We start from the raw sequence: 12,039 nt of genomic DNA on the forward strand, positions 1-12,039 counted from the left end.
CCAGGAAATACACAGGAGATGGAAGCAGGATCAGGCCACTTGGAATGAATATAGAGAGGTTGTCAGAGTAAGGAGAAATGAGACAAGAAAGTTACACAAAGACGAGTGCTGGATTCTCTACCTGGGATGGGGCAACCCTGGTGTACAGGCTGGGGAATAAGAGGCTGGAAAGTCATGCCATGGGAAGAGACCTGGGGGTCCTGGTCAATGGCAAGTTGAACACCAGTCAGCAGTGCCCTGGCAGCCAGGAGGGCCACCCAAGTCCTGGGGGACATCAGGCAGAGCATCACAGCCAGGCAAGGGAGGGGATTGTCCCCTCTGCTCTGCACTGAGCTAGCCTCACCTCCAGTGTTGGGGGCAGTTTTGGGTGCCATAATATAAAAATGATAAAGCTATTGGAAAGTGTCCCACAAAGGGCTACAAAGTTGGTGAATGGCTTTGGGGGGAAGCTGTATGAGGAGCAGCTGAGGTTACTTGGTCTGTTCAGCTTGGAGATGACTGAGATGAGATGTCACTGTAGCCTTCAACTCCCTCACAAGAGAACGTGGAGGGGCAGGTACCAATCTCTTTCCTCTCAGGACCAGTGACATAATTGAAGGGAATGGCATGAAGCTGAGCCAAGGGAAGTTTAGATTGGATATTAGGAGAAGGCTCTTCACCCAGAGTGTGGTTGGGCACTGGAACAGGCTCCCCAGGGCAGTGGTCACAGCACCAAGCCTGACAGAGTTTTAGTGCCTGGACAATGCTCTCAGGCACATGGTGTGATTCCTGGGGGTGTTATGTGCAGGACCAGAAGCTGGACTTCAGTGATATCTGGGAGTCTCTTCCAACTCAGCATATTGTATGATTCTGTGAATTCTAAATCTTGCAATGTTTGTCTAGGAATTTTTAAAAAAATGTTGATGTGCTGAGCATCAAGAAACTTAGAACTAGTAAATACTGAACGGAACTAAAACCAGCCTTAACTGATAGTATGTGTGTTCTCTTAATAGAATCTGGTTCTGCAATTACGGCTTCCTGCATTGGTTTGGGGAACTCTACAACACCTCCACCTGGACAGGCAGGAAAACCAGTGCCAGGATATAATGGTAAGACTGTGCTAAATATGTTGCTAGGAAAGGACATTGCTTATATTCCTGAGTAAGTACTCCTTAATTGTCATATCTTGTAGTAAAAGAAAATTACAGTCTTATGAAGATATTTTCCTTCTTCGTGCTTTCTTATGTGTTGTAGAATGTGATTATGAATAAAAAATTCAGAGTAATGTTCAAGAAAATTGATTAACTACTTCTGCCTTTATTATATGGAAAGTCTAGCACATACTTTGACACATTACTCATCTATACTTCTACATGCACTACTGCACTTCTACACAACTTGAGAGGGTTGTTAAGCAAACTGTCTTTCAGTATCTGTGGAGCATTTTTGTTTCTAGCCAGGAGAAATGGTAGGCTATGGACCAACACAAAAAGGATGAGAACTCACTGTCTGGAAGGTATTTGCATGTAGGGGTGCAGCTGCAGGATTAAGAATGCAGAAGTATTTTAATACCTGGGAAACCTGATTTTACCACAATTTTAAAAAGTTACTTGAAGTCTGAAAAATAATTAAATTAAAGGTCAAGTGGTCTTCAGAAAAAATTCTCACATCATTGGTCAAAAAGATCTAAGCTGTTATGTATCTTTTATACATGTAGGTGGTGGTGAGCATTAAAAATCCTCAAATCTTTTTAAGAGCTCTTGGTTTTGACACTTACAGTTATGGCATGAAGATGAGCAATAGTTTAAAAACAACATTGAAACAAAGCCATGAAGTTTCTCCAGAGTTCTAATAAGTAGGAAAGGGTGAAAGAATGTAATTGCATCACACATGTTATCGCATGATAGTCAGGACTAGGAAGAAATACGAGTAACAAGAAGATAAAAATTTCTGATGAATATTTTGGAACATTGGGACTAGTGTAAGTAAAGACTTTCTTCGAAGAGAATGATGGAAATGTCTTTAGCAAACTATATAAAGGAAACAAAAAAAGAGCACTGAAATTCACTAAAGATTTATGGAATAATTTTACTTCTTTCAGTCCTTGACCAAATATGTCCTGTAATGTAGCTATTCACAAACTAGTGATTTGTAAAAAATTACTCTATTTTGGCCGCTGTCTTGCTGTCATCCACTTCTCTTTGGTGTTGTTTTCCTGCTGTTACTATACTTATTAGAGGAGATCCTTATGCCAGTTAGAAGATACTGTGGTTTTAGTTTATACATACAACTCTAAATGGCTGGTAAAGACATGCTGGAATATAAAGGAAGTTGCAAGATCCACTTTTTTTTTGGAACATGTACATATTGTTTCCTATTACTCATTGCTAAAAAGAAAGTGATTTGTTGCTGATTTTTAGGGACAAAAGGAATAAAAGTTATGATATCAAAGTATAGTGGCACAAATTGCATTTAAAAGTGAGTCAAGATAAAATATTAATTTCTAGGTCTGTTGCCTTTAATCAGACATTATACTGTGCTTTTCCATTGATCTACTTGAACCTTTGCAGGTAATTACAGTGCATTTTCAGACTGATGCAGGTTCCCACATTCTGAAGAAACAAGCCAGTTCTTCAATAATTCAGGAGTGAGCAGCACAGTATCTCACTTACCCAAATTTTTCTGCATTGAAATATGTAGCTTCCAAGGAAAAGACTAAATACTGGGATTAGAGCCTTGATGAAACAGTTACAGTAAACTGATTAGATTTTACTTAGTATCATAAAAATAGGAGAGAAAACACTGACAGCTACACCATCGGGTCTGTGTAAAACTGGCCTTGTGTACTTGCTTGTGTCTGTGTGTGGAGCCATTGCTTCCAGCAGGCTCTTCTGTTACTTTAAAATTACCATCACCTTTGAAGGAGTAGCTTCAGCCAGAAGGAGTAAATTACAGATGGTGCTCTTTGAAGAGATAGGATATGATATTACTCATATATGTTTTAGCAGAGTTTTAGTCAGAAGTCTGTCATCCACTTTTCCCCATTTCCTCTGGAACTTTGTAATACAGAATGTAAGATTATTTGTAGAGATTTAGATACAGCTGAACATTGCTTTCATTGCTTGGGCAGGCTTCAAAAAGCTTGTAATTCTTATCAGCCCAGTCTGTCAGACTCTTCCCTCCCTGTTTTTCTGTGGTTTAGTTGCTTCACCTCATGTAATTTTGTTATCATAGGCCAAGGTGGTATCTGTCATTCCTTTCTTATGCCCACACCTTGAGATGGAATGGATGGTAGTAACTTCATTTCCCAGATAACTGCCCAAAAGAGGCTATTTCAGATGATTTCCTCAGAAATCTCAGTATCAGGATATGATGCTTTCACTGAAGGTGGTGGACCCCTGTCATCCAGGGAAAAGGCTTCATTTAGGAAGTCTGGGTTCTGTCCTGTATTTTGAGCATTAGCCTGCTGTGCAACTTTGGGTACTTCAAGAGTTTCTTAACCTCTTTATGTTAGACTACAATGAATCTTGTTAGCTGAAGGGCATTTTCCTGAGACTTCTGAAAGCCTTAGAAAACCAGATTTACTTATGTACTGCTAATAGTATTTCACATGAATGGGGTTAGACTTCAGTCATCTTGGTTGTTATTTCTTGCTCATGTCACCCACATATTTTTTATTTATATTTGTCATGTATCTTAATGGTCCTTTGCTGTGTAGAAGTTTAGATTTTCCAGTATGAAAGCTTCTTTTACTTTTTAGTTCTGTGTTTTTCCCTTTTGGGACTTTGTGCTATTTCTGCTTCCAAAGCACAAGTATTATTTAAGACTTTTCGTACTTAAGGCTGAATGTTAATAAAGTAGAGATTATCCAGTTTGGCACTCACAAATTACTTAATTCTTTCTGTTGCTTGGTGTATTGGCATTCTGAAGTGTGACATAAGTTGATATCCATAAAGAAAGACATTTACCTTCTCCTAAAAATATACTACTAAACTTGAATTTCCTTCCTATATTATGTTTTTACAGTCATGATTCTGGATGAAAATAAGAAACCAGTGAAGGCAAAGACTTTGGGAAATATTGTGGTAAAGTAAGAAAAATAAATATCGTACAGTTAAAAAAAACTTCCTACATGGGTTGTTTGTCTTTAGTCAAAAGTTAATAATTGAAGTAATGAGAATTGAAAAGCATGTCTGTCTGTCTCTGATACGGATAGCAAACTCCCTGGATGTTTTATGTTCATTAATGTTGAAAAATTGCAGATAAAGTTGTGTGAATGAATGAGTTTTTCTTAGACTACAGCAAAGTTTACCGTTTTCTAAATTATCAGAGTGTTGGCACAGAATGATGCCTTCCTCTTTTAATGTATGAGCAAGATACTGAATCATTCCCTTCACTATTTTATCTTTCCATTTAGTGAAATAGTACAGCAATACAGATTGGCATGCTTCAGTTTACAGGTGTGATGCTGCCTCTTCTTTCATGATCTCCTAATCCCAACTGATGCACCTTCTTAGAAGGAGACCATGTATTTTCAGTTCTCTGTAAAAAAAAAAATACAGCAAGATGTTCCTGTGTGTGCTTTCCATGAAAGAGTGTTCATTTAGACCAGTACATGGACAAAATACATGCAGGAAAGGACTCCAGGAAAAAAAACAAAGAAAAAAAAAACCCTGCTATGCATCATGTAGGTGATTTATAGTACCATTTACCAGACTCCTGACAGATGAGTTCCATAAACTCTAATATTCTTTTTGAAAGTACACCTTTCTAAGGCACATTTCCTTACATAAAAAGGCCTCTGTTTAGATCACCCGAACATCATCAGATACATTTATCCTGCTGCCTTCTCACTGTTGCCGGGATCTTTCCTTACTCCTGTAGCATTCTATGGGCTAGTGCTCTTTACAGCCCTTGCCAGCTCTGTATTCTGGATGTTTTACAGGCTTTCAGGCAAATGGCATTTTCCTCAAACAGTTTTTTTTCCTCTGAGAGAGACACCTGCTTTGTGATGAATGTGGTATCTGTACCCACCTTTTTTTTCAGTCACAGAAAATAACTTCAGCTCTGAACACTTTCTAACTGAGAGCAAATACCAGTCCCAAAGGAAATGTATTCTTCCATTTCTTCTGTGGTAGATTTTTGGAGAGTTGTGGTGGCTCAGAGTCTTCACTGCTTGCTTAGACGAATGAAAGGAAATGCAAAGATTAGTATTAACCTTCAGTGAACTGAAAAGCTGTCAAAAGCTGAAGCATTGAAGTGGATGAAGCATTCAACAATTCTGTTGAATTGTTAGCGCAGTTAGCTGAGGGTTGCAGTTGGCTGGGGGACACGAGCTGGGGGTGAGAGACAGGAGCTGCCGCGCTGGAGCTGCAGACGTGCAGCACCAACAGTGTGGGTGGGCTGGCGCAGTGCTTGTGTGGGAGGTGGAGCTGCTGAGGTGGGGAGGCTTTTCACTCAGCTCTACGACTAATCTTATGTAACTAGACCCTGTGGAGACTAAAGTAGTGTCACATGAACTTACTGTATTGTGTGATGCAGATGTGTGTTTTCTGGATGAAGTTTATACCTTGCCTCATTCTCAGAATCTTCAGCTAAGCCACCAGGACACAGATGTGTAGGTTTAACTCCCCCAAGTCAGCAAACTCATATTTAGGTGTAGTTTTCTTGAGACGTGTGTAAGACTGTGCATTCACTCCATTGTTGAATATGTACATTCATACCAAGCACAAGTACTTAAAATTGCTCCAATCTTTTATAGACTTTTGTTCACAATATCAGTAACCCAGCTCAGGGTGGAAAACTGTCTTTCCAAGCTCTCACCTCTGTAGTGTCTGAAGCCATACTAAAACACAGGATTGTAATCAATCGAGAGAGAAAAGGTATTTTGTAAGAAAATTGATCCTAGCTGCTTAGATATTCAGATTAGTTATTGTTATTGATGCCTAGTCATTCAGCTAGGATGGAATAAATCCCTTTCCAGTGCCTCCAGGAGTGGCACAGTTGGCTTAGGGTAGGTACTTAGCCTTATCTACCAAAAGAAGAGTGGAATGAACTCCACCTTTAGCAACTCTGCCAAACAAAACTAACTAAAGACAGATTAACAGGTAATGTTGCAATATGCACACATATGTTTTTGAGTTTTACTGTCTTTAAGTGCCTGTCAGAAGTGATTATTGCCATATTAGAAGATTCTGTTTAGGGTTAATGTCTACCTCTTCTAGCCAGAATTTATCTTCCCTAATGTTGCCCCACATGTAGATGTTTTCTGAAGGGATTACAAATGTGTTAATATATTGGTTTGTTGTTGTTTCATTTGTTTTGTTTTATCTTGCTCAGCATGACTTTTGCTGCAATCAAATGAATTGATAATGAAAAGAGGGAGGATTTTTTGTTTGTTTTTTGGTTTTTATTTGCAGCGTATCACTCAAGAAAGTGTAATCCCACAGGGATACTATTATTTTATCATGTCTGTGTTTATTGTATTGTTTATTTTATTTTTTTATTGAAGCAAGGTTTCATGAAGTCCTCCTTCAAAGAAGGCATTTCTCTCTTCAGCAGTCTTCTACATATACAGACCCTTTAAAGTAGTGGAGATGATCCTTGTTACTAACAGTGTTTGTTTGTCAGCCCAGAGCATGTTCCCCTGCAGCGTGAGGGAAAACAGGGGACTCAGGATAGTTCTGACTATTATTCTGTCATACAGCCTAGTAAAATATGAAAAAAACACAGGGATTTGCTTCACCTGTAGCATAGGTGACTTGAGAAATATTCTTAAGTATTTCTTGGAGAGGAGAGTGGCCATGCACTGCTTACAATGACAGCTGTGCAGAAGTGGTAAACTGAAGCTCTTGGTTGTTTTTATCCCAGACTAACTCCTGGTAAAGACTATTTCAGGCTGCTTGAGGCCTGCAGTTTTCCTAAGTACAGTATTTAAAATATCTATGCTTACAGCAGAGCTTTAAATTTTAATTTCATCCTGCAGGAGTCAAATACTCTAAAAAGGTAGTGCTTATATCTAATTGCTCTAACTTGCTGCCTCAAGTATGTTATTTTCTTTACTTTTCTGCCAACTGATATCTGTTCTGTTTTTTGTTGGGTTTTTTTTTCCATATAACCATCATCTCTGCCCTTTGAATGAATTATTCTTGGATAAAAACGCTCATAGATACTAGTTTACCTGGACGATGCAATAATATTTCAAATTTCACAGGTCTTTCAGGATATAATAATTGAAAGCAATGTGATAGAAGGACAAGGGAAAATAAAGGTAACTGCAGATTATGAGGCTGGGCTTGTATGAATTGTTTTTAAATTTCTGTGTATTTTTTTCTGAGCTAGAATTTTTGGACATGAAAGATTCTGAGAATTTATTCTGAAGTGAAAATGATAGCAGCAGTGACTTCCATTTCCATTAGCACAATCAGTCTGGTTTAGTGACACACTTCTTCTTGCATTGCTGTGGCCTGCCTGTAATTGATGCACACTTGAAAATATACTTGTATATACTTGTATGTATATATGTAATTTTGATTAGCCATAAGAATTTTCTAGGTTGTCTGTTCTTATAAGGAACATTAGCAAAGAGGAATCCCATGTAAATTCCAGTTTTTCATCTTACACATTGAAAATATCACAAACTGATTATGTTTATTTTTTTGAAGCAGTCATCAGCACTGTCTCATTAGCTAGCATTATTCTTTATATTTACATACAACAGGACTACATTTGCCTTGTGCTCGTTTTTTCCAGAGGAAAAAGAAATTCTAGTAAATTTGCTGCTAGACCCTAGTTACACTTCTTCTACTGTTTATATAGTTAATTTTGTACCATGATGGTGGAGTTTTCCAGGGTAAGTATTTACAAGTTTGCTTTAGTGATCTCCACTGCATGGAATCACATAAATATGTTCCATATTCAGCAGGTGGTCAGATAATGTATTTACATCATACGGTGATACTGAAATGCTTTAGTTGCATTGGTTTAATTGTATTTAAGAAAAGTGGCTGTGTGAGAGGCTATGTAGACTACTAATGTTGTGGAACTTTTTTTGTTTTTGTGGATTTGGAATTAGGGAAGGAAGAGGAAGAAAAACCACCATGTTCTAAAAGAGTTAGAATGTTTCAAATGGTGACCCACTCCATTGTATCGAGTGCAATCATGCTAAATTTTATGTACAGTGCTGTGAAAACTGAAATACATTTAAAATATTTATTAATTTTAAATAGTAAATATTTATGAAGAAATAGTGATGATAAATTCACATAATTTTATGATTGTACATTATAAGTTAGCCAAAGAGAAACATGACTGTACTTCCAAAGCAAATGCCTTAGAGTGAATGAATGTCCTTTAGTAGAAGAGGTGTTATTCACGTTAGGCAACCCATTGACAGTTTTCCAATTTGTGGTAATGTGTTCAATATTTATAAAGTATTTAGTGACCAAATAAATGTTCAATAGAGAGCTTACTCATTCAATATTTCTTGCAATGTGTTAAAAAGAAAGTCAGCGTCTGTGTGAAAGGATGAAGCAACCTGAGGCCAGGATTGTAATCATTATAATGCTCAATAGAATGCTAACCAAGAGAGCTTAAAGGAAGAAAAGGGAAAGAAAAAGATGTAATCCTTTGAGCACACTATAGTACCTTGGTATTCATTAAAAAAACTGAAGTAAGATCTTGTAAGACTTGAAGAGCTAACATTTGGCTGTTCCAACTGGGATACACCCATGGGAAAAGTCACAGCTCTTTTTGTGCTCTCCCACTGCCCAGGAAGAAAAGGAGGCAGTGAAAATGTGTTCTTGTAAGCAAGGGCTACACAGCTAGGTAAAGTGAAAATTTGCTGGATCTATAAGATGAAGGGCCCTACAAAGCAGTGACATTCAAAGGAGCTTTTTCTGGTACAGTGGATAAACCTCTGGGTACACAGGATCTTTGAATGAAAGGTAGCTGCTAGTGTAACTGCAGGCAATATGACTCCTTGTTATTCAGGGAAACTGAAGAGGAAACAACTTTACTGCCTGTGGGTGTGGTGTTAGTACATCCATTGATGCATTATGCTTGGTTCTTATGACTGTATTTCAAAAGACTGTTGAGAAAGTAACTGCATTTTGAGGAAAATATGAATGAGAGTGACCCGAGTGCTAGAATCTACATAGTATGCAAACCTGTGGTATGGAATTCACCCCAGATCAGTAAACTAGTGAACTTGTAAAGGCCAGGGGAAAAAAAAAATCTCTGAGAGATGGCTGTCTAACCTAGCATAAATAAAATGGAAGCTGAAGCTAGATGCATTCAGATGACAAATAAAGCACTGTTTTAGCAGTGAAAGTGTTAAGACATTGGAATGAATTCTTGGGAGTATGGTGGTTTACTTTGATATTTTTAGGCCTAATCTAGATACCTATTTTAACCAAAAGTTGTGGGGTCGAGGCAGGATTTAGTAGATGGCATCTTTCAGCTTGTGCTATATGGAAGGTCAGTTTAAATAAAGAACCTGTGCAAAAGATTTATCTACCTAACAGCCTTCTATATGTTTATCAGCTTTGTCTTTTACTTTTACAGATAAAACAATAAGTCAGTCTTCCAATGTGAGAGCAATTTTTCCAAAGATAGTTTTTATGGCAGATCTCTGGCTGAGTACATGTAAATATCATTTGAACTTTCCTTCCTTTGAATTTTTTCCAAGCACTTTCACTGGTTTTTGATGGCTTTTTCTCTTTTCCCACTAAAGCAAAATCCACACTGAGATCAACTACTTTTGTAATTCCTTTCAGCTAACTAAAGTAATATTTCATGCAGACTGATGAATGTTCAAGATCCTCTACCCTTCTTCACCCTTTTTTCTGTGTTGTTGTTCCTATAGTCTGGAAAAGCTTCCAGATGCCTTTCAAACTTCCAATTAAAAATTTGTATAAGAGTGATATTTATGCACAACCCTACATAACCCTACATAAATGCTGAGTAATAATTATAGCTGCCAGTCAAGATTATTTTGTTCCATTCAGAAGCCCAAACTCATTTAACAGTGGCTTGTATTTACTTTGACTGGCTGTAATGAATAGCCTCAGAGTATCATTGCCTACCATGAAATAAAAGAATGTCTTTTCTGAATTCCAGCATGGTAACATCTCCAATAATTTATTATTTCATTTCAGAAATCTGCTTTTCTGTGCAAATTCTCTTTTGAGTTCTCCGTCTATAAGTGCTTGGTTACATTAACAAGGAATCTTACACCATTTTGATGAGTGGCATTCTGAAAGGATGTGCTATGTGGGAGTCAGATTTCTTGGGCTAAGCTAAAGATGGACTGTTCTTTGAAAGGTCTACCACTGTTACATGAAAAATAAATTAACTGTGAAACAATGCTTAAAAAACCCAAATAATAATTGTCATTTAAAATTCTGTACCAGAAAACAGTTACTGTTAAAATACTTCAGAGTTTTTTTGTGGTGCTGTCAAGCTCATTCATCTTAGTCTCTCCAATTGATAATGAAATTACCTGCTTATCTTTGTAAAGTGTAACCAGAATGAATCTTTGCTAAATGAACCCATATGTTTTAAATCATTAATTTACACAGTTTGCCTCATTTCTCTGATGCTGCTTTAAATGTATTCAACCTTTAAATGAGAAATAGGCCTGGGTCTGTATTCTTGTACTTCACCAATTTTAATCTTTCTTTGACTGGAGCAAATGGAGAATAGCATAATTTGTACTGCTGTTACAGTGCTGGTAACAGACAGCTACAGAAATACAGTAAATATGTCCCAAGTGGAAAACAACTTCTTTGTGTATTGTGAAAATGATAACGAAGGAACCATCCTACTCCTGTCTTGACCCTCTGTGATCCTGTCCCTTGTGAAAGGAAAGCAGGACTGTCTGAGAGGCAGTCATGCTTATGTATGCATTCCTGGCATTTTTGGTCAATACATCTCTTAGTAAAAATGTTGCCAAAAGATCTTGTGTATCAACTCAGTTTTTAGACAGAGGCAACAGTTTTCAAATGCTGAGTTATTGTGGGTGTGTGTTACATTTTCCAGGGCAGAAAGACCCAAATCAAACATCTCAAAATGTTCCTTTTTTTTATGGAGGAGTTGCTAAAAACAAGAGATGTCTGTTTTCAGGTTGCTGTTATTTTTGGACAGTCTCATTATCTCTCTTCTGGCTTCTTGCATGTAATTATGATCCAGTTCTGCTCCCTTTGGAATTTATGGCAGCATTCCCACTGACAGCAGTCATTATGAGGTATATTTGACTCTGGAGATTTTAATTCTGATGTCCTGACAAAATTTCAATACACATAATAATGTTCTGGCAAGCTGAATTCTACCTTTATTAATTTGAGTTTGCACACAACCTAGAAATTCTACTAAGTCATGATGGCAAGAGCTCTGCTGTCTTCAAAGAATTGTATCTGCCCATTGCTCTGGAATTATTGTGCTGAATGACTGACACCTGGAAGAGGGCATTCAGTTTTTGCTTAGTGGATGAATGGGGTCCTAACTGCAAGTAATCTTTCACAGAAAGCCATGGAAGCACATTTTCAGATGTTGTCTGTGTTGTGTTATGGTATGTGCTGCAGAGATACCTGAGGTAGCCACTAAGTAAGCAGTCTGTTTTCCACAGACACACAAAAAATATGCTCTGTGGATGTGTTTATCAATACAATTTTCCTAAAAAAACCTCCACCAAACTAGAACATGAGACACCCCTGGTGTCCCCATTTGAAGAAAAAAATCCAAACAAGGACTAGAAAACTAAATAGTGAAAGTGAAGGTTTTATTTTTGGTGATATGTCCCACACTTCTCTGTTCAGATTTTTAAACAATGACAGAAAAGAAAATGCTTTTCTAATTTCAGCAAAAATACTTTTTTTTCTATTCAGTAACTAACTGCAAAGTATTGAATAGAGCTGTGGGGAAATTAAGGATTTTATCAATATGAATTGTTCTTTCTCTCCCATCACAAAGATGTTAGCCTGCTAAATAAATTTAAAGTGTGAAATTTGCAATGACTGAGGCTGTTATGAATTGCTGTGTTATTAGCAACCAGGTAACAAC

At 37.4% G+C, this 12,039-nt stretch overlaps 1 protein-coding gene across 1 annotated transcript in view; it reads left to right on the forward strand.

Annotated features, from left to right (window-relative positions):
* The window catches only part of ACSS3 (acyl-CoA synthetase short chain family member 3), a 65,217-nt gene that overhangs the window by 44,640 nt on the left and 8,538 nt on the right, over positions 1-12,039 (forward strand). The window contains exons 9-10 of the mRNA XM_039703942.1: positions 993-1,088; positions 4,006-4,069. Coding sequence (XP_039559876.1) covers positions 993-1,088; positions 4,006-4,069 — 160 coding nt within the window. The remainder of the gene's footprint in view (positions 1-992; positions 1,089-4,005; positions 4,070-12,039) is intronic.

The sequence above is a fragment of the Passer montanus genome, unplaced genomic scaffold, assembly GCF_014805655.1.
Source record: "Passer montanus isolate IOZ18808 unplaced genomic scaffold, ASM1480565v1 scaffold17, whole genome shotgun sequence".
NCBI lineage: Eukaryota > Metazoa > Chordata > Aves > Passeriformes > Passeridae > Passer > Passer montanus.